This window comes from Struthio camelus, chromosome 3 (assembly GCF_040807025.1).
Source record: "Struthio camelus isolate bStrCam1 chromosome 3, bStrCam1.hap1, whole genome shotgun sequence".
In the NCBI taxonomy this organism is placed as follows: Eukaryota; Metazoa; Chordata; class Aves; order Struthioniformes; family Struthionidae; genus Struthio; species Struthio camelus.
In genome coordinates, this window is record NC_090944.1 from 3727971 (window position 1) to 3750230 (window position 22260).

Sequence of the window (22260 nt, forward strand, 5' to 3'; positions counted from 1 at the left end):
TGAAGGAAGGAGAGGGGGTTTAAGTACCGAAGCAGCTAACCTCATATGGGGCAAATGACCAGCTCTGGCCAGGAATTGCCTTTTTTTATATGAATCCACGGTGTGAATTCTTCTCGTGGAATTATGTTCTTGAGCCCACTTTCTCATCCACAGAAAAGTATAGCTTATCACTTAGGGAAAGGAAAAACTTCTTCACTGTGAGGGTGACAGCACTAGACCAGGTTGCCCAGAGAGGTAGTGGAGTCTCCTTTGCTGGAGATATTCAAAACCAGTCTGGATGTGATCCTGGGCAATATGCTCTAGAGGTCCCTGCTTGAGCAGGGAGGTTGGACTAGATGATCTCCAGAGGTCCCTCCCAACCTAAACGATTCTGTGATTCTGTGATATGGGAATGGGCAGAGGGAGAAGGTTTAGGAGCCTCTGCGTAGGGGCTCAGCAAAGGGCCACCCTATGGACTAAATGGGCAGTGGAGTAAAGAAGGGTAGCAGCAGATAGCACTGAGTTCCCAGCGCTGCCTGCTTCCCCTGCTCTCCATAGATCGTGAATTCAGAGGAGAGGGGGTGGTTGTCCTGTTCATGCAGACCCCATTAGGTGGGAAAAATAGAGAGTCTGGCTTCTGTTGGAAGACTAGCCTTTGTATCATGAGAAAGATGAGGCCAGGTGCTGCTGAGCTTGACGATGACTCTGAGCAGCTTCTGCCTGGGCTTGCTGTAGTAGCAGAGCTGTTGGGGGGGTGTCCTTGTATGCCTCCTCGTTCTGTCAGTCATTCTGAGCAGGGTTCATTTCCCCTTTGACACTGCCCTTCCTTCCTGCTTTCCTCTTCCACATTAAAGGTTTATCTGTTGTCATCTGTCTGTTCTCATCTGCCTTGCGCAGCAGCCATGAAAGCTGGCGGGATAGAGGCAGTGAGGGCTGGGGATTGCACATGAGTGGGAGAAGCGTGCAGTGTTGTGCAGCCTCCTTTGAGCATGCCTTTCTAGGTAGACTGTACTGTGTCCTTGGCTGGTGACTGCTCTGAAGAGAGAGATCTTAAGAGCCTGTTGTTGCAGCTAGTCATTGGCGTCACCCTTGAAGAGCAGCAGTCTGTGCTTTGGCACTGAGCTTCAAGCATTGTCACCTCAGCCACACCTAGGCAGGGGTTTTGCTCTGCAAGCTGCGCACATGTCAGGGGTCTGGGCACAGGAAGTATTCTCTTCCATGGGCGCACCTAGCAGGGCCCAGCCAGGTGCCCTTGATGTTTTTCACTCCCTTCTCTTTTCTCCAACGCCATTGCTGTCAGCTTCAAAGGACGTAGCGGAGACCAGAGTGAGATGGGGAAATGAGCCCTTCAGGGAAGACTGGGAAGGGTGTTGTACTAGCAGCCCAGCAGGACAAGTGGAAAGAAGACAAGAAGGTGCTATGGGCAGGATCAGATATTTTCAGTGCTGTTGAAACTAGGCAGAGCCTAGGCTCTCAGTCCATGTTTCATAGTCCTCCAAATGACTCCTGCTCGGGTCAACTGTGGGAGTTCCCTACGCGGAGATCTGTGGGCTCCTGGAAATGCTGTGAGCTGGGTAGCAATGGCCAGAGCTGAGGAAAGAGAGGAGAGAGGTTGAAGGGTTTCTGTGGGACTGAGATGGGAATTGCAGGCAGTAGCAGCTGTCAGCTTTCATGTTCCTCTTGTTTGAGTGCCTGTGATCATGTTCCCCCTTCCCTGTCTTCCTCCGCTCCACCTCACCCTCGTTTCCATCTCCTCCATCCCCATTGCTTCCCCTTGGACTCAGAAATCAAACCGGATGACTCTCCCATGAAAGGCTCCAAGGGTCAGGCGAAGAGCAAGAAGTCCAAGGCACCCAAAGATGATAAGAAGAAGCAGCAGCAGTGAGCCACTGAGCTTCCTGAGAAGCAGAACAAGCTGAAGATTGATGAACTGAAGGTATGTGTGTTGGCAGGGGGAGGAGGAGGCTCTGCCTGCTCAGCAGCAGGATGGAAGTCAGATCCTAGCCATGTGGAAAACACAGTAGGATGGATCAGCCCTGCTGGATGCATCTCACCTGTGTGAGGGGTATCTAGCACTAGGTGAGATGAGCCTTGGGACTGTCAAATTCTCTGCATAGACGGAGAGTTCAGAGTAACTAGCTTTGCAGGAAAGGACCTGGGATCTTGGGGACAGCAAAAGTCAGCAGTGAACCCTTCTAGCAGTGAAGGCCAAGTGCATGCTGGGCTGTATTAGCAAGAGTTGGCCAGCAAGTTGAGGGGAGGGATTCTTCCCCTCTTTCTGGCACTTGTCAGATCCCTTCTGGCTTCTCTGTCCTGACTGGTGCTCCCCAGCACAAGGAAGACACTGACCTACTGCAGTGAGTCCAGTGGTGGAAGCCACCAGGGTGGTCACAGGTCTGGAGGACGTGGCATACAAGAAGAGGAAGAGGCTGAGAGCTGGATTTGTTCAGCTTGGAGAGGAGAAGGTGAATGGGGGATTGAATTGCCATCTTCAGGTACCTGATGGTACGTGGCAGGGGGATATGGCAGAGGACAAAGGAGAGTGCAGAAGGAAATGGACGCAAGATGCAGCAAAGGAAATTCCTGTTGGACATAAAGCATCATTTGTTTCCTACAATGAACTTATGCATCATGAGTGTGCTGCAACTTTGCAGAGCTCTCAGTCCTTGGAGACATGGGAGCTTGACCCTGGGCAAGCTTCTCTAACTTTGAATGCCAGCGGTCCCTTCCCACCTCGGTTCCCATATGACTGTATGATTTGTCCATCCAGAGATGCCCCCATTTGATCAGGCAGCTCCCATGTTCAGCCAGTGGATGTCTAAAGCTCCTGAGGTGACTGGCATCCTGAGTGCCCAAACAGCTGCTGTATGTGGGGCTGAAACCCAACATGCCTCATGGCAGCAGGAATCACAGCCATCACTGTATGTAGTTCTTGGAGGGGTTTGTCCCACACAATGCAGCTGGAACCAGAAGTACTTGCAGGAATTACAGGGGAAAAAAAAAACCAAAGGTGGTGGGAGCTATGATTTGCTCTCTGTAACTGCACTGAAGGATCAGGCAATCGTGTAGCTTAATGAGTAGTATGAGAAAGGCATCAACTTGGTCTTGAGAGTGGAGGAAGAAGTTCTAAGTTGGTGAGAACACCCTCCCCACGGTGGAATCAGAGTCTACAGCTATAGTAGGAGATGGATCAGGGCCAGGCATTGCCCATCAGCAACCCAAACCAGGACCCTGCCCCCAGGCCTGGCGCCAGGGCTCCAGGCAATGTGCCCAGCCCCATCCCACTGCTGGGCAGGGGCAGGGAATAGCCTGGGGCAAGGCTATCCCATGGGCAGTTTGGATGAGCCCTGGGTGGGGGAGAGCTTCCTGTGGGCCATAGCTAGCCTGGCCAAGACTCAGTGCAGGAAAGGGCCCTGGTTCAGGTTAGTGGTCCATGGACTTTACTGTATTATCATCTGTGACTCTGGGCCTGAGAAGGAATTTGAACCCGGATTATACACGTAAGGGGAATAGCTACACAGCCCATTCAGGTGAGGTTCCCTCCTATACATGATCAGTTTGGGAAGGTGCTTATGTCATCAAGGTCTGACCCAATGACCTGGAGATCCCTTTGCATCCTAGAGAATTAGTCACTGGGAACGGTGATGTCCATGATCTCTTTGATTGTCCTTGGGTAACCACTGGATCTTTTCTTTTTTTTTTTTTAAACTGCTCCCCTCTAATTTTGTGTCATCACAGGTCTTCAACAAAGAGCTGGAAAGAGAGTTTGATAACTTTGAGGACTGGCTGCACACCTTCAACCTGCTCCGTGGAAAGACCGGGGACAATGATGACGACGCAAGAGAAGAGGAGCGGCTAGTGGGGAGGCTCAGAGTGAGTGTGGCTGCTGAGTTGGGTCAGGGCAGGGACAGCTTGGGAAAGCCTTGCCTATAGGGTTCTCTCCTGAAGGTGCATTAGCTGAAAGGAGGTTGGATGTAAGAGAGACCAATTTGCATTGACCCAACCACATCTCCTTGCAGGGGAGGGTAAGCCTCCAAGGATAGCCCCAGGAGTCAGGTGGCTTCACAGAGTGCCTTGCAGAGGGCAGTCCTTTGCAGCAACCAGATCTTTTGTGATTCCTACAGAAGGCCAAGGGCAAAGCAGATCCTCTTTATCACCCGCTGTGGATATAAGTCATGCCTGGAGTTATCTTTGCAGACTATTTTTCACCAATAGCACGGGGCTGCCTGCCATGTTGCACCAATGCATGCAAGTTAAACTCTTGCTGGAGGGAGTGATCAGACGGTCAGGGAGCATGGAAATGAAGTGTGTTTCACGTGGTAGTTCCTGGATTTCCCAGCCCCTGCCTTGACAGCACCTTTTATTTCCATTGCTCTTGGTTTTCTGCCAGTTGTATTCCTGGAATTCCCTGCCTGTGAGCACCTTGCTAGTCTGATTCCTCTGCAGGTGTCCTTCACGTTGTCCAGTTGCTCTGCTCAGGGTTGTATCCTCTGCAGGGGGTGCTTGTGAGGCAGAGGAAGCTTCCAGACCTCGCCTGTCTACTACAGCACAGGGCTAGAAACAAGGAGAGAAAGTGGGCTCTCAGGAAGGGTGGTTTGGGATGGGTCTGCTCGCTCCGAGCCTCGGGAGCAGCAGGACTACTGAGGCTGTGCACTCCCTTGTGCTAGGGCTCCATCTGTGTCTACAAAGTGCCGCTCCGTGATGATATGGGCAAGGAGGCAGGATACGACCCCGACTTGGGCATGTTCCAGGGGATCGCCAGCAATGACCCCATCAATGTGCTGGTCCGAGTCTCTGTTGTTCGGGTGAGTATAACCATGTTGTATGCCAAGGCGTGATGCTGTGTTCCCTTACAGTGCTCGCACCCAGAGCTGGTGCTGAAGCTGCAGAGAAGTTGACTTTTAGTTCTTGGTGCTGTTGGTGCCAGCATCCACCTGATAGCAGATGGCACCAAGGTCAAGGATGCAGCATGAGGACTAAAGCAGCTCACTGATGGGCCCTTGAAAGGGGCGTCTTCCTAGCTTTGTGCTCTCCCCATTGGGATACTAAGCCTGTGTGAGGTCCAGACACCTGGCCTACAGGATGGATGGAGGTGTCCGTTGTAGTGCTCAACTTCAGAGAAGAATTTGGATCAGCCCAGACTACGAGACTCTGGTTCTTTACATAATCCCCTTTAGATAATCAATGAGGCATATGCTGAGCAAACCAGGAGGAGGCAGGGATTAGTAGATCTGGCTGAAGGGCCTGTCACCTTGTGGGACACATGCCGAGTGATAATCAATGTGGTCCAGCTAATGCCTGTCTCTTTATATGGAGTGCACTCTGGAAAAAGTCCTTCTTGACCTCCATTCTTATGTCAAGATAAGATATCTTGAGAAATCTCAGCCCTGCTGGAAGCACCTGGGTGGCTCTTTGCCAACCCCTTGTCCCTGCTGTTTTATAAATGCGACCTACTTTCACCTACGTTTCCCACTAACCTGGTTTCCCATCCAGTGCTACATCTCATTGCCCTGAGAAGGGGATAGCAGGTGAGATTGCAATCCCAGAATCACAAAATCACTGAATGGTTGAAGTTGGAAGGGACCTCTGGAGATCATCTAGTCCAACTCCCCCCGCTCAACCAGGGTCACCTACAGCATGTTGCGTAGAATTGTGTCCAGATGGCTTTTGAATATCTTCAAGGAAGGAGACTCCACGGCCTCTCTGGGCAACCTGCTCCAGTGCTCAGTTACCCTCCCAGGAAAGAAGTATTTCCTCATGTTCAGACAGAACTTCCTATGTTTCAGGTTGTGCCCGTTGCCTCTTGTCCTGTTGCTGGGCACCATGGAGAAGAGTCTGGCCCCGTCTTCCTGTCACCCTCCCTTCACATGCTTAGACTCATTGATGAGACTCCCCTCTCAAGTCTTCTCTTCTGCAGGCTGAAGAGTAGCAGCGCTCTCAGCCTTTCGTCCTAGGAGAGATGCTCCAGGCCCTTCCTCATCTTAGTGGCCCTTTGCTGGACTCACTCCAGGAGCTCCATGTCTGTCTTGTACTGGGGAGCCCAGCACTAGACACACCACCCGAGGTGTGGTCTCAGCAGGGCTGAGGAGAGGGGGAGGCCCTCACCTCCTTCCACCTGCTAGCAACACTCTTCCTAAGGCTGCCCAGGGTACCATTGACCTTGTTGGCCACAAGGGCACATTGCTGGCTTATAGTCAACTTGTTGTCCACCAGGACTCCCAGGTCCTTCTCTGCAGAGCTGCTTTCCCCGAGCCTGTCCTGGTGCCCATGCACCAGGTTATTCCTCCCCAGGTGCAGGACCCTGCACTGGCCTTTGTTGAATGTCATGAGGCTCCTCTCTGCCCAACTCTGCAGCCTGTCCAGGTCCCTCGCAATGGCAGCACAGCTTTCTGGTGTGTCAGCTGCTCCTCCTAGTTTAGCATCCTCAGGCAAACTTGCTGAGGAGGCCCTCTGTCCTTTCATCCAGGTCATTGAGGAATAAGTTGAACAAGACTGGACCCAGTATTGACCCCTGGGGCACACTGCTCATTATAGACCTCCAACTAGACTCTGAACTGGAGAGATGGAGGATACTTACCCCTGCTTGCGGGGGCTACTTACAGAAGCCCGTGGCCCTAATAAATCCATGGAGAGAAAGAGAGGCGGAGGGATGTCTTCTGGACATCTCAGTCAGGTTTCTGCTGAGGGTCTCTAGCTAGAGGAACCTGCGTCTTTCCACTGATGAGAGAGAAGCCAAAGGAGACTGTGACTATGTCTTTCCGAAGGGGACACAGCCACTTGGGCTTGACCTGAGTCAGCCCAGACCAACACACCTAGCCCCACTACATGCCTAGGCAGGGGCATAGGTTAGCAGAAGGCAGGACTGATCCTGGTTTAAATTGAGTCCCTATATTTAGGTGACCTTATAAAAGGACTTGGGCACACGGCTGTGGCCAGGTAAGGCCAGCTGGTCTCAGGGATGGAGAATAGGGACTGTCCCTGACTGGGCTGACCTATCTTATCTTTTCCCTACAGGCCACAGAGCTGCCCCCAGCTGACATCAATGGGAAAGCTGATCCTTATATTGCCATCAAGCTGGGGAAGACAGACATCAAAGATGAGGAGAACTACATCTCCCAACAGTTGAATCCTGTCTTTGGCGAGTGAGTTGCCCCAGCCCTGTTAGCTGTCTTCACCCTGAAGAGTGAGCTAGGCTCACCAGCCCTTGGGCCTGCACCCTACCCATCCCATAGCCCCAGCTTGGGGTCGAAAGATGGGACTGATCGCCCTGAACTTTCCTTGGGTGCAGTGTAGCTGTCCCCATTGAAGTCATCTGTCCTTCTTTGTCAGCAGTCTCGTCAATGCTGTCAAGAGTGTTGAAGAGCTATCCGTATCTGGTCAAGATAGGTGCCTACTTTAGGAAGCGCTAGGCCTGGACCCAAGTAACAGCATCGCCGGCTCTCCAGTGACACACACATTTAGTTTCAGGGCTATTGGGACATCCACGTCAAGCGATCCTCATGATCGCTCTCCCTTCTAGGGCTGCTAGTTCAGAAGCAGTCCGCACAGAGAATTAGTGACAACACGTAAGCTGAATGTACTGCAGTGGCAGGTGCAATTAAATGCTGTCCAGAGACTGGAGCAGACCCACCTCACCCATGCATGTGTCTTGAGCGCCATCCAAACCCTTGGATGGCTACAGCCTGTTCTCCCTCTCCACCCTTTCTCCCGCCACAGGTCCTTTGACATTGAGGCCACCTTTCCCATGGAGTCCATGCTGAGGGTGGCGGTGTACGACTGGGACTTGGTGGGGACCGACGACCTCGTTGGAGAGACCAAGATTGACCTGGAGAACCACTACTACAGCAAGCACCGAGCTACTTGTGGGGTGTCACAGCCTTATGCCATGTATGAGCCAAGCTTTCCCTGTGCAACCTGGTGTCTGGACCCGTGTCAGTTTCATCTTCCGCACTAGGCCTAGATCTCCTGTAGGGATCTCCCTCTTTCATTGCCTGATGATGAGGGAATCTGTGCTGTGCCCTCAGTCTTAACGTGGGCTTTGGGACCAGCACAGTGGGGTAGCAGGAGAGCAGGTTGTAAGCAGGAGCACAGGGCGGTGAGGAAGGGACTGAGGGGCATTGGTAGGTCTGGATATAGAAATGAAGAGGTTGCTGAAATAGCAGCTGGGCCGGAGCAGCAGAACTGAGCATCAGTAGCAAAGTGGAGGGCGCTGGGGATTGCAGGTCTGGGTCAGCACAGAGTGAGGGGCCTGGGGTGGAAAGGTATCGGCAAAGCGTAGAGTTTGGGCACGGATGGCCCTACCTTGCTCTGAAGTTTCACATGTGGAGCCTCAGATCCTTCCCCGATGAATCCTGGCTCCTGAGGGGCAGTAACATTTGCGTTTCTGGCAGATGGAAACAAAGATTCCTTCTTCCTCCAAGTCTGACCTTGTGCTCTTGTTCACAGACATGGGTATAACATGTGGCGTGACCCCATGAAGCCTTCCCAAATGCTGTGCAAGCTGTGCAAAGAGGGCCAAGTGGATGGGCCGCCCTTTGGTCCAGGAGGAAGAGTGAAAGTGGCCACGAGGGTCTTCACTGGCGCCACGGAGATGGAGGATGAAAATGGTACGCACCCCATGGCGTGAAGGTGGGGAGGGGAGCAGGGGCATGGGGTGTCCCCTCATCATCCAGAACTGAATCCCATCACCCCCTGCAGCATTGCAATGTCTCTCCAGCCACCCCCTTGTGTGGGGCCTGCGTTATGTCACCAGCTAGACAGTGTCTTATAGACGACCCAGGTTGCTGTCAGAGTTACTGGTGAGCATCCACGGCATGGCATGACCAAAGCTGCCTTTGAAACCTTCCTGCTGGCAGTTTATGGCAAAGGACCAATGCAGATAGCCCATCCTGGCCCTTGCAGGGCTTAGGAAGCCACTGTCCATATAGCTGCATCCCCAAACAGTGGTTGTGTCCAAATCACTCGTATATATGCAACACAGTTGAATGCAGACCAGGAGGGGTGCAGAGGAGGGGGGCAGCAGTGTCGGTGGATATAGAGCTTGTTGAGCGTGGGAAAATACAGCCTGGTAGGGGATCTGGACCTTCTCTGTGAGTGCCTAGGAGTAGAAAGGGGAGAAAGAGGAGTGAGGGAGTGTTGGTGCAAGAACAAAGTGGGCCCAAGGAAACGGAGAGGAGCAACTACTAGGCAGTTCTGCTGCCTTGAAGTTGGTAGGAGCTGGAAGAAGTAGCCAGCAGGAGCAGTGTGTGTGGCCTTGGGGAAGAGGATGTCAGCAGAAGTTTGCAAAGCCAGACTGGAGGTCCTGCTGTCAGTAGGAGGTTGGGTCCTGCTTGGGATTGTTTGCTGTCCCTGGTGTCTCTTCTGCCCAGTTCTCCACACTCAGTCCTCCCTTTACCCACACGGGACAGAAGAAGCAGGCAGAGGAGCGCCTAGCACTGACCGTGCTGCACCACTGGGAAGACGTTCCACGCGCAGGCTGCAGGCTGGTCCCTGAGCACGTGGAGCCGCGTCCATTGCTGAACCCTGACAAGCCGGGCATTGAACAGGTCCCCGCAGCCCAAGATCCGGGGGAAGGGCAGGGCCTGCTTAGCCTCCAAGCAGGGAGGAGAGACCTCAGCTGGGCAGACAAGCTGCAACCCCCCTTGTCACGGGGAGCAGTGGGGAGGGAGGCAGCCTACGAAAAGTGGCACTTGGACATAGCAGTCCTTAACACTCGGCCTGTTGAGCCCAGCTGACTAAATCTTCAATGCCTCTTCATCTTCAGCTGGCACCTATTTCATACCCCAAAGTCTCTGGGTCCCCTGCTTCCCCCCTGCCTGACATGTTCCCCATGGATATGCTGGCACCAGGCCCTGCCACTGATATTTCCCCCAGGAAACCAAAGAAGTAAGGAATCTGCCAGCCAACAAACCCCAGGGAAAACCCGTGGCTGGGGCTGGAGCCCTGCTTCCCCACTCTTCTACTGGTTCTCCATGGCCCAGCTCAGCACAGCCATGTGCCTGGGACCCCCAACCAGACTGGCGTGGCCAGAGATCCCAAGACTGGAGGCATCAAATGCTGTCTTCCGCTTCCCCACAGGTTGTGGAGCTGCCCTTGCAGGGTGTTTCAGTTCCCATCTGTTCAGTTCCCTGCAGCTCCTCACCTCTCTGTGTCAGTCTAGACGAGGAGTTCAAATTGCTAGCTAGTGCCTGGTATTGGTCTGCCCCCTTCCCCATGCAGCCAGCCCGAACGCAGCCCCAGGGGCAGGGGTTAGCCTAGGTCAGGGCGTCCACAGGCCCTTGGCTGGAGGGGAGAGTTTCCCAGTCTGGCTGGGGCTCTGGGCAAGGAAGGGCCCTGGCACCAGGCGGATCACTGGGAGAGACTTGGTAAAGGCAGGTAGGACAGAGCAGGCAGCAGACAGTGAACTAGAGAGTTCTCCTTCCCATTCCTGTCCTCTCCGCCTCTGCCCTCCGATGCTCAGCCCCTCTAGGAGTCCTTTAGACAGAAGGAAGACATTGCGTTCCTCAGCATCCATGCTAGGCCAATTTTACCCAGCTAGACTGTGTCCTTGGGCCCCTTTTGCCCGTCCCCGGGGGCTGGGATGCAGAGGCAGTATTTGCATCCTCGTGGAATCTCTTGCACTCCTGTGCTCAGTCGACTGGTGTTTGGCTCCAAAGCACAATGAAAGTGGAGACAATTTCCTCTGATCTCCGAGGGCCGTAGCTTGGATGTGAAGAGCAGGGCAGGCAGCTGCAGGAAAGCTGAAGCCAGAGAAAGCTCTAGTTGCTGAAGCAGCCTGGAAAAAACAGAGGTTTATCTGCAATGCAGCCAGGGGCAGCCATGCTCAGTAGTGCCCCGTGTGCTGGAGTTGAGACATTCCTCCGGAGGGGCTGAAGGAAGGATTTCAAGTCTTGCTGCTTGCTCCCTTCTGCCCCTCTCCCCTTGGACAGGACCTGAGTGCGGGCTGTTCCTCTACTCGTCTGTGCCTCAGGTCTGCTTCCCGACATTCATAGCTCCTGGCAGGCACAGTGCTTCCGTCCCCCTTGGCTCTGGTCTTGGTGTCCCCAGTTGGCTCTTCAGCCCAACATGCCTCCACTTCCAGCATCTGGATCCAAATTCCAGGTAGCTTCCTGGTGGTGACCCTCTCTCTGCTTCTCTCTCATCCACCGCTTCCAAAACTCCCCTGTTTTAGAGACAAGAGAACCCGCACCTTCACATACCAATTCTTTACAAGACATTTCTCTCCTGAGCTGCCAGGATACAGCTAAATCTGGGGGGGTGGGGGGGGGCGTGGGTGGAGAAGGTTATTTGATCTCAGACCCCACTGACCCTCCCCATATTCAGCATGGGGCAGATGGTACCTGTGGACCATCTCTGAGTGAGCCCTGGCCCACGATTTACCTTAACGTGCTTGTGAGTCCCTTTTCTCCTGTCCTCATATAGCAGGGCTCTGAGACTGGCCCTCAGCATGGGCTCCGCCAAATTTGGTCCCCAGATTTCCCTTTCCCGTCCCTGCGGAGCTGCCTGAACTGTCCTGCTTCAGCAAGAGTCGATTTGGATTTCTCAGATCCTTTCATTCATTTTGAATTGACACGCACGGGTTAAGATGCAACTAGATCACAGCGCAATGTGCAGCAGGCAAGAAAACAAGCTTTCTCCAAAGGCTTAAACCCTATGTCATGGCAAAGAGGCATGAGGAGGAAGGTCAGATTAGTGTAGCAGAATCTAAGGCTGATGGCTGACATCACACCATGCAGTGACTTCCCACAGCTCTGCTAAACTGCTCACTGCTTCCCAAAAGCTACCCTGAGCTTTTGGGGCAGGTCTCCTTGTCTTGCACCTCATGCTGCTCTTAGAGAACGTGTTCCATTTTCTATGTCTGGTCCTGTTTGCAGAGTGCAGTGGAGGGTTGTTTAGGGCAGTGCATGCAGTGCCTGCCTCGGCATTCCCAGTGCCATGCTGCACAGAGGGCAGGTGCCCTTGGAGCGATGAACTTTTAACATGCTGGCAGGACCCATGCTCTCTCATGCCGTTGCTGCATACTGGCAGGCGTGTGAAATTTGTGTCTGTGTACATGTGCGTGAGGGGGACAAGGTCTTGTCACTGTCTGTTTCAAGGCCGGTAAGTAGGTGGTTTATGCATGGGTGGCTTTTCTGCGATGACTCTGAATCTGAAACGTGAGAGGCCTTCCCTTTGTGCTTGGGGTGGGATTGCTTGCCCTGTGTGTTTTGCAGGGCAGAGTGGGAGTGTCAGCATGCTCAGAGGCCAGGGGAACAACCCTGTACTAAGTGTCTAAGCACGGACCCATGTCCCTGCTGGCTGCAGCCCCTCAGGACCAAGAGACTCACACAAATCAGAGTTCCCTGAGGAACAGAGGTGTCCTGTCATGTCGAAGAAGCTGAGGAACATTCATAATGCTCCTTCCAGCAAGCTCTGCTCCAGACTTCCCAGCAGTGCTGCCTGCTCCTTTCCATCTCTTGAACATCCCCCTGCCCAGAGAAGGACCCCGATAACCAGCTTGCGTGTTGCTCCCTCAATCAGCCTGTTCCCTCTAGGGCCCTCATGCCCATGTTGTCTCTTGGCGAGGCTGACATGGTGATTTGAGCAACCCTAGCCCATTGCTCGTTACTCTTGAGTCCTTCCAGTGTGTCCATGCCTTGCTGGCCTGGAGACATGCCAGCTGTATGCGCAGGATGGCCCTTTGCCCTCTCCTCCCTCCTGCTAATATGTGCCACCCCTCTCATCCCTCTGGGCCCTGCAGGTGGCTGAAGGGCCAGCAGGAGGACAAGCAAGACACACATGTCCCTTACCCCTCACTCACTGGCGAGGGCAACTTCAGCTGGCGCTCCACCTTTCCCTTTGACTACCTGATGGCAGAGAGGAAGATGGTCAACTCCAAGAAGGAGTCTATGTTCTCCTGGGATGAGACTGAAGACAAGCTCCCTGCTCGCCTCACCCTGCAGGTCTGGGATGCCGACCACTTCTCGGCCGACGATTTCCTCGGTAAGAGGGGAGGGCCAGCTGAGCTGGGGTGACAGGGAAGCTGGAGGGATAGGGGGAGGTTACATGGCTGATGGAGCAGGAAGGCATGTGGGATGAGGCAAGGTTTATGTAGGAACGGATCCTGGAAGGACAGCCCTGGTCTTTAAGCCAATTGTGTCCTACAAACGCCTTTGGATGCTGCAGGTAAGAGCAGTTAGGCTAAGAGGCCTTGTCTTCATGCTGCTGTTCAAAGGCTGCTCCTGTAGCAAAGGCATTAGCTTTTTCCGTTAGGTGCCTGTCTGGGAGCTCTATGCCCAAGCTAGTTTTGGAGTGCAGGGTGGCTGGAAGCCGTGGGCAGATGATTGAGAGGGTGAGAGGAGGTGGGGACGTGACCCAAAAAGCAGGCTATAGTGGAGAGATCGGAGGATGCATGGCCATAGATGTGTGGGAGGATGCCAGGACACACAGCTCAGAAATGCTCGCCAGGGCAGGAAATGTTGGCCCAGCCCGCCTCCAGCCAAAGACTCACAGTTGAGGGGTGCCACCATGTATCCTTCCCCCTCTCCTACCAGGGGCAATCGAGCTGGACCTGAAGCGCTTTCCCCGGGGAGCTAAGACTGCAAAGCAGTGCAGCGTGGAGATGGGGACAAATGAGGCAGAGCTGGCCATGGTTTCCCTCTTCAAGCAGAAGCGAGTGAAAGGCTGGTGGCTGTTTGTGGCCAGGGATGAAAACGATGAGCTGGAGATGACGGCAAGGATGGGGAGAAGCGGGGGGATTTTCTGTCCTGGGGACTGCATCCTCTGTGTACACGGAGGCCCCTTTGCAGAGCTCCTTCATGCCTGCCTCTGCTACCTGGGGCCCCCTCTGCTCATCATGTCGCTGGCTGGCACCGTCTCTGGGGCCTGCAGTGGAGAGCTTTGCCCATGTCTCAGCAGGCCTCTCTCTGCTCCCTGCAGGGAAAAGTTGAAGCTGAACTACAGCTCCTGAGAGCAGAGGAGGCAGAGAAATCGCCTGCTGGGCTGGCTCGCAATGAGCCTGACCCACTGGAGAAACCCAAGTAAGTAGGAGACGCCTCTCCCCCAGCAGATGCCTGGATTTGTGGGAGATGCTGCGTCGGGTGGTTCCCGGGGAGGTAGCCAGGCAGGGGAAGGTTAGAAAGGGGTCACTTATCTGGGGATGTAGGAATGAGGGCTGCGGGCAGGGTAAAAGGGGCAGAGTCACCTCTCCTGGTTCATTCCAGTGCCCTCTATTTACTTCCCTGCCTTTCCTTAGTCTCTTCCTTCTCTCCCTCCCTTCCTAGCTCCATCCCCCTTTCCCAGCCTCCCACCTCTTCTTCCTCCCCTCTGGTACCCGTTGCCAGGACATCAGCTTCATCAGGACCCCCTCCCCCACCCCCCCCACTCAAGTCCCTGCACTCCTTCTGGCCCAAATTCTGCTGGCTCCTCTTGGAAACCCTCCTGATCCTCAAGGTCAGGCTCTTTCACTGCGTGAAGGGTTATCCAAGGAAGGAGATCGTGGGCTCTCTGACAGTGCCCCTCTCCATTGCCAGCTGGGCTTGTAAAAGGAAAGTCAAGGCTGTGCCAGGGTGCGAGCAGACTGCGGTGAGCCGGGGAGGATCATGCACTTGGGCAGCCACAGGAAAGCCACATCTGGGTGGGGATGGTTGCTGTGGCCCCAACCCCGAGAGAGCCTGCTGCACCCTGGAGTGGCTGGATGGGACACAATGCTGCCGCCGCATTGGCTCACATGTTGGTTGTATTGCTTGTTGTGCCTGCCCTCCCTTTCTGTGGCCATGGCATTCATGACAGATGCTTGCTTCCCCAACAGCCGCCCAGACACATCCTTCATGTGGTTCCTCAACCCCCTCAAGTCCATCAAATACCTCACCTGCAGCCGCTACAAGTGGCTCATCATCAAAATAGTGTTGGCCCTGCTGCTCCTCATCCTGCTGGCCCTCTTCCTTTACAGCATGCCAGGCTACATGGTCAAGAAGCTCCTGGGAGCGTGGAGCAAAGGGGCCACCCCCACACGCCTAGCCCAGCGCCACCGCCTGCCCCAGCCCCATGCCCTTCTCCTCGCCTCTGCCTTGCAGCAACCTTGAGGGACATCTCCTCCCTGCTGCTGTGCCTCCTATTTTGCGTTTCTGCTTTGTGGATCCCTTTCTTGGCTTTACTCTCAGAGAAGTGGGGTTGGAGAAGGCCTCTGGTCCCCAGGCTGTCCTGTGTCCCTCACCTGGGCTGGCAGAGATGCGTGGCTGGCTACTCTGGGTCACCCGTGCTGTGGGTCCCAGATGCCTTGACCCACTGGGGGCAGAGGTCGGTGCCCCCTCTGGGCAGCTCAGCTCCTCTGCCCCAGCAGAAAGCAGAGGGAGCACTAGGGTTGTGTTGCTGGAGCTGTGGGAATGCTGCCTAAATGCTTGTTCACAGGACACGTTAAAAGCAGTCATGAACCAGTGACGTGGGGCAGAGCAGCCAGGGCTTGCTGGGAGCACGCCAGCCCCTCGGGCTTGGGGACAAGGCACAGAGCAGCCCCAAAGCCTGGCCTCCATGCCAGCACTGCCGCTGCCCCCCTCCTAGCCCTGAAGGTCACTGCCCCTGACTGCAGGGGCTGATGCCACCACAGGGCACGCCAGCCACCCTGCCCCAACAGCAGTTGAGACTTGGCAGAGCCCTTGGGCTCTGCAAGGGGCAGACTGGGCTGCCCCATCCCCAGGAAGGCAGATTTCCAGCAGCTCAAGCATCTTTCTAAGGCCACTGAAAGCAGCAGTGGTGGTGGGACTTGCCTGAAGGCTCCCATGGAGCCACGTTCTCTGGTGCAGTGTGAGCTCAGCGTGGTCTGCTGGTTTACCTATTTATTTTGTACTGACCACTACTTCTTGGGGCTGGGGCTTTTCTTGCTGTGTATATTGGGGGAGGGAGGGAAGGTCTCTTTCTTCAGCCCACTGCAATATTAAGCTGTTGAAGATCCACCTTTCTCAGCTTCAAGTGTGCAAGGCCCTTACTCACTACCTGGGGAGCTCTTGGGGTTGTTTTTAGGATGATGTTGTTTTGGTTTGTCAATAAAAGTTGGTTTAAGCTCTTCCAGAAGAGCTGCTGTCTGCCACTGCCCTCTGTTACCCAGCCACACGTGCCCTGGGGGTTCACTTCCAGCCCCGAGCACAGATTGGACCCCCCAGGGCGGAGACCCGTTGCCCACTAGGCTGTGGACATATATACCAAATGCCACCATAGACTCGAGAATAGTTTATGTGGTCAGGGACCTGTGCAGATCTTCGAGTGCAACCGTGCTGCTTGAAGCTTGGCCAGCTGGAGCAGCTTGCTCATGGTCATGTCCAGTCAAGTTTGTATTCTCTACAAGAATGGAGACGCCACGGACTCTCTGGGGAACTCATTGCAGTGTTTAACCACCCTCACAGTAAAGAAGTATTTTCTGATCTTTAAGTGCAATTTCCTGTATTTCAGTTTGTGCCACTTGCCCCTTGTCCTGTCATTCAGCATCACTGAGAGGAGTCTTGCTCTCTCTTCTTTACTCCCCCTCCCCAATCACATACTAAGATGATCCCCCAGAGGCTTCTCCTCTCCAGGCTAAACAGCCCCAGCTCTCTCAGGCTCTCCTTGTCTGACAGATGCTCCAGTGCCTTAATCATCTTCGTTGCCCTTTGCTGGATTCACTACAGGAGCTCCGTGTGTCTCTTGTAGTGGGGAGTGCAGAACTGGACACAGTACTCCAGGTGTGTCCTCAGCAGTGCTGTGTGGAGGGGAAGGACCACCTCCGTCGACCTGCTGGTAAAGCTCTTCCTAATGCAGCTCATGATGCTGTTGGCCTTTGCAGCTTTGGAGTCGATTGGCCCCAGCCTGTATTGGTGCATGGAGTTGTTCCTGCCTGGCTGCAGAACTTGGCATTTCCTTCTGCCCCACCCTGGGCTTGGAGTTTGTGCAAAGCTGAGGGTGCTGCTCCAGTGGTGGCTGCAAGGCCTGGATCACCCTCCAGCAAAGCAGATGAGGGATGCTGCTCCTCGGTGCCCTCCAGTGCTTGGCCTTGCAGCCAGGGTTTGGGTGAGAGCAGCGTCAGGTTGGGCCTGGGGGTGCCCTGGCAGACCAGGTGTGTGGAAGTGATGTCACCATGGCATCACAATGCCGGGGTCTTTCTGGAGGTGGGGCTGGGGGAAGTGCCGCTGTCACTTTGCCTGCGAGCGAGCGAGCGAGCGAGTGTGCGAGCGAGTGCGCGAGCAGGTGGAGAGCGTGGCGTTGAGCTGGGGCGAAGGAGCAAGGCAGCGGGGTAAGAGCTGGCTCCTTCCGTCTCTTTGCAGTCTCTCCTCCCCTCGGGGCGCTCTCCCTGGCTTTGTCGCCTCCCCCAGCGCCCACAACCAGCTGCACGCTCCCTCGGTGGGCACAAGTGCCACAATCAGGCAAACGTCCCCGCCGCGAAGCCCAGCCACGCTCGGGCACCATTCTGCGCCCTTGCTGCTCACGACCCAGTGTCCCCGCGTCACACGTGGGAAAGCAGCGGCGGGAGCGGGCAGCCAGGCAAGGCCGACGGAGTGAGGGCACCGTGCCCTGCTTTTTGCAGAGTTGCTCTCGGCGGCCTTTGGCTCTTCTCCTGGTGGCAGATTGACGCTGTCGATCTTGGGGTGCGGAGGAGCGTGCACAGGGTGAGCCGCAGAGCAGAGCAGAGCGGTCAGGGTCAGGGGAGGTTGGTGGAGGGGCGGTGGGGAGCAGGGCTTTGGGGGCTGCTGGTCTGCCTTGGTCGGGGAGGGGGAGGGTGGCTGCAAGGGGCGGCGTGCTCAGAGGTGGGTGCTGTGTTTTGGGTGGCACTCTTGGAGCAGGACATGGAGGCGGAGCGCTGAGCAGGCTGCACGCTCGCGGCGCGCTTCCGGTGGCGGCATGGAGCCTCGGAGGCTGAGCGTCGTGGGCGAGTTTGTGGTGCTGAGCCTTTTTGTGGTGTGCCTGGCCCACATGCCCTCGGTCGTCAACGTCTTCACGATCCTGTGCATAGCGGTGGTGTTGGTGCCGGCGGGGAAAAGGCCCTGGCCCAAGGTAGGAGTCAGCCTGGGCATGGCCCCGAGCTGGCGCGGGCAGCGAGAGGGCTGAGGCCGCGGCAGCACCTGCAGCAAGGGCAGCCTGACGGTGCTGCGCGCAAGCCTGCCTCCAGCCTCAGCTCTGCGTGCCCCGCGCAGCCCTTCCGCGAGCAGGGGGCCTCTTGGCGCAGCGTGGATGCTCGCCACTAAGGCAGCGCTCTCTTGGGCTGTGCAGGGGCCTCGCGGCAGTGCTGGCAGCCTGGGCAACGGCAGCGTGGACGAGCCCGGAGGTGAGCAGCCCCGGCCCAGAGCACAGGCGCGCTCGGCAGCGCCTCCCGGCCAAGACAGCCCAGCGCCGCCAGCGCCCACCGCCCTCGGCCCCAGCTGGGGCTCTGCCGACGGGCTGCCCTCGCTCACTGCCTCTCTGCCTCCTCTTCCAGCAGCCTCCTTCCTGCCCACGGTGGACACGCAGGACTGTGCAGCTGGCCGGCAGGCAGGGTAAGCGGAGGCCTGGCCTGCAGGGGGGCTGCCCCACAGCCCTGGCCAGGCCCACCGCAGGCAAGAGCCTGATGCAGCCCAGAGCCACGGACCTGCGCCTGGCCTGGGCCCCCCAAAGAGCAGGGCATGGCATGGCTAGGGCTGGGGTCGACGCGCGGGATGCCCAGGACATGCCGCATGCCTGCTGCTCACCAACTGGGAAGCCCCTTTGCTCCTTGCCCACTGCTGCAGCCCTGGCCCCAGCGCCCCCTCCGCCCGCACCCTGGCACCCTTTGGCGTCTGCCGCCGCCACCAGGGCTTCCCCCTGGGGCACCCAAGGCAGCCTCCTCACCTCCTTTCTCCCTCCCAGGCTCACAAGCGAGGACATCTTGCCCCCTCGCCACCTCCTGCCGACCTCGGAGCCGGACACGGATGGATGGAAGTTGGATGGCCCTCTCCCACTGCCACCACCCTCCATCCTGCTGGACGCTCCCCCAACACCTGCAGGAGTGCTGGGTGAGCTGCTTGTGCCCACAGCCCTCCCGCCATCCCCACCACGCAGGCGGGTCCGCTTTGGGCGCAACCAGACCGTGTTGCTGAGCGAGGAAGGTCACGAGCTGCTGGACTGCCTCCCCAAAGCCCCACACCTCGACTGGCCAGCCCACATCCCGCGCCAGTCCATCCTGCACTGTGCCTGGGCACCCGTCCCGCTGGCAGGGGAAGGCACAGTGCGGCCACTTTCACCCCTCGAGCAGTCCGAGGAGGAAGAGGACGAGGAGCCAGCGTGTGCCACCTCCCTGCAGCGCTGGCCCACCATGCAGCTCTGGAGCCCACCACCGGAGGCGCCCTCCCCTCCCGCTGCAGCCGCCGGCTGCACAGCGGCCCTGGCCTGCCTGCTCTGCCCAGCCTGCCCAGCCTGCCCTGCAGGCGCCTTCAGAGGGCTGCGCAAGGGCCTCCGCAGATGCGCCTCCTTCCTGCGAAGGCCACGGCGAGTGCTCAGGAGGCGCCAGGCAAGGGCCAGCTGATTGGGGCCAGCAGCAGGCTCCGCGCCTGGGCAGAGGTGCCAGTAACCAGCGCCCGCGGAGCTAGACGCCTTCGCCACCTCCGGGCCAGCGTCAATAAACCTCTGAGCAAGACTCTGTGGGAGGCGAGAGTGAAACACCATGTGAAGTGAAAAGAAGGCGGCGCAGGAATGCTCCCTGAGTCTTAGGAAGCCAGCCGTTCCCCGAACTCAGGCTTTCCTGCTCCTGACAGGGCTGAGTAGAGCAGCAACATGCAAAAACATGTCTCCAGAAGAGAAGTTTAAATGCTTAGCTCAGATGAACCGTCACATAGGAAACTGGCTGTCAGAAGAAGTCCGTGAGATCCTTAGAAAGTGCGGTGGATGTGATCCTGGGGGCGCTCTGGAGCAAGATCTGAATTCCCCTGTGAATGGAGACTATGTAGCCTCCAACAGTGATCTGCAGAAAGAAGTTGTAAAACGGGGGAGAATTGATATTGGTCAGGGGGCTGAGCAGAAAGATTCATCCAAGCCATCACCCTCAGCAGAACAGTGGGAGGATCCTAAAAGGAATGAGCGTTCCAGAGGCCAAGAGGTCTTCCACTTGATCAAACACCCGGGACTAGAAAATTGCTACGCAAGGAAAAGGGGGAGGGCAGATCTTCAGGTTATCGACAAGACTGCCCTGTGTGACAGCCAGCCCAGGATTGGCAGTGAATACCCCTTCCATTTTCGGCACAAGCTGCTGATGCTGGACTACTGTGGAAGGTATCTGGTTTGCAAGGAGCATGGCAAAGCAAAAGAAGGCGTTCTGAGCACTCCAAATGCAACAAGCCTTGGCGCTGAGTGCTCAGATAGTGCCTCAGATATTGACAGTGAGTTTTTCAATGCTGAGCGTGAAGAAGGGGATGCCTCTGTTACAGCAGGTCTGACACACATACATGCCATGGACCTCCAGGTGGCGATGTTTCATGGTGCCCACGATTTCACGAGCCAGTACATTTCAACAAACCTCGCTTTGTGCCACTTGGCGCTCCCCCTCCTGCTACCAAATCCATGCACCGCACCAAGAGAGTTCCCTCAGCCAAGTTAAAAAGAGCTGGAAAGCCACGGAACAATTGGGAAAGCAGACCACAATTCAGAGGAGCAGACCACAATTCAGAGGCACAAAAACAAACCGATTGATCAGGCAGACACACTCATGGTGTCCTTCATACGGATCGGGAGTTCTCCTTCCTCTTCCAAGGCTCAGCTCCTGAATGCTCTGCCGACTAAACACAAACACGACACTTTCTTCCACCGACATTGCAAAGGCAGCACCAAAGGCTGTCTTCTAACGACAGGTGTTGTGCAGATCTCTTGGTCCTGTGCCAGTGGCAGTGCTGATGACACTTTTGACGGCTGTGTTGCTTTTTGTAACCTGCATGGAGATGCTAGAGGTCATGAACAACAATTGCCGTTTTTACAGCAGATCTCTTCTGTGAAGGAGGCTCTCAGTTAGCTGAGTCTGACCAGAGTGACAAGAAAGGCACGAACATTGTACGTGACCCGTGGCAGTCTCAAAAGCCTTTGATTTGTCTTTTCACTGAAGAAGAGAATGTTGCATGTGGCCGATCTAGCCAGAATGTAAAAAGAGGTATCCAGAACAGAAACAAAGCAGAATTAGTAGAGGAGCTGATAAAAACAATCAGAGACCTACTAGCAAGGTGAAACAACCTCTTAAGGCTTGATGCTTGTCAGGACACAGCTCGCCAACGTGGATTTATTGTGGCTAAAGAGGCAGAAGAGTGTGTGAGAGCCAAAGCAAAGGCAAGAACCTTGGTGGGATTCTTGACAAAGGAGAAATTGTGTTTGAGATCAAATCACAGCTACTGCCTCTTCAAGGACAACTACGGTACCCATGGTGTAAAAAGGAGAAAGAGCTCCCCCGCTTGCAGGAAAAGAGGAACAAGAACATAGAACATCATGGGAGCCAAACTGAGCCAGAGAAGTGGGCAGGACGAAGAAAGCAACTCGACAGAGCGTTCCCCCTCAAGCAGCTGATGAAATCAGTCCTCGCTTTTCTCCAGGCACAGGCAAGAGACACCAAGAAATACTTGCTGCAGTGGAGGAAGGTCTTTAGGGATGACCTGTCCTCTGAGCACTTGGAGGAACTTCAGAAAGAGTATCATCAGTGATGGTATCAAATCCTGGAAATAAAGAAAAGCAAGGAAAAAACCAGTCTGAAAACAGCATTGATGAATAAGTTAGAAGCCCTCTCCAATGCAGTCAATGATTCATCCATTGGTCTCAAGCGTCTTTTGAGATTCGTGAAGCTCTAGAATCCTTGAACTCAAAAGATGAATGTTTTTGCAAACTACCTGAAGTGGCAGTCGATCTGATGGTTTCAGGGTATGCCCTTGAAGTGGTGGATGGTGATGCTTCGTCTGTACGGTGACGATGGCTTGGGGCAATCTTTGACAAGTTAATTGAGAAGCTAGGGGAGAGAAGAGCGTTTGTTCTCTCAGTGCTTGGCATCCAGAGCCCGGGGAAGTCAAGCCTGCTGAATGCCATGTTTGGTCTGCAGTGGAACGTCAGTGCGGGGAGAGGCACGCGGGGAGCGTTTATGCAGCTGCTTCAGGTGGACGAGAAACCCCAAGAGGCCGTGGACTTTGATTACAGGCTGATTGTTGACACAGCAGGACTTTGTGCCATGGAGGTGGCCAATAAGCAGTCACTTAATGATGACAATGAGCTAGCCACCTTTGGCATTGGCATTGGCAACATGACTCTGATCAATATCTTGGGAGAAAATCCTGGAGACATGCAAGATGTCCTTCAGCTAGC

General features: G+C 55.4%; 1 protein-coding gene across 1 annotated transcript in view; it reads left to right on the forward strand.

The window, feature by feature from the left end:
* The window catches only part of LOC138066508 (otoferlin-like), a 29194-nt gene extending 14153 nt beyond the window's left edge, over positions 1 to 15041 (forward strand). Inside the window, 13 exon segments of the mRNA XM_068936377.1 lie at positions 1794 to 1915; positions 3718 to 3852; positions 4647 to 4784; positions 6994 to 7121; positions 7696 to 7866; positions 8425 to 8584; positions 9381 to 9524; positions 9743 to 9864; positions 11026 to 11079; positions 12719 to 12960; positions 13512 to 13690; positions 13897 to 13997; positions 14768 to 15041. Of these exon segments, the coding sequence (XP_068792478.1) occupies positions 1794 to 1915; positions 3718 to 3852; positions 4647 to 4784; positions 6994 to 7121; positions 7696 to 7866; positions 8425 to 8584; positions 9381 to 9524; positions 9743 to 9864; positions 11026 to 11079; positions 12719 to 12960; positions 13512 to 13690; positions 13897 to 13997; positions 14768 to 15041 (1970 nt within the window).
* Positions 15042 to 22260: the final 7219 nt, after the last annotated feature.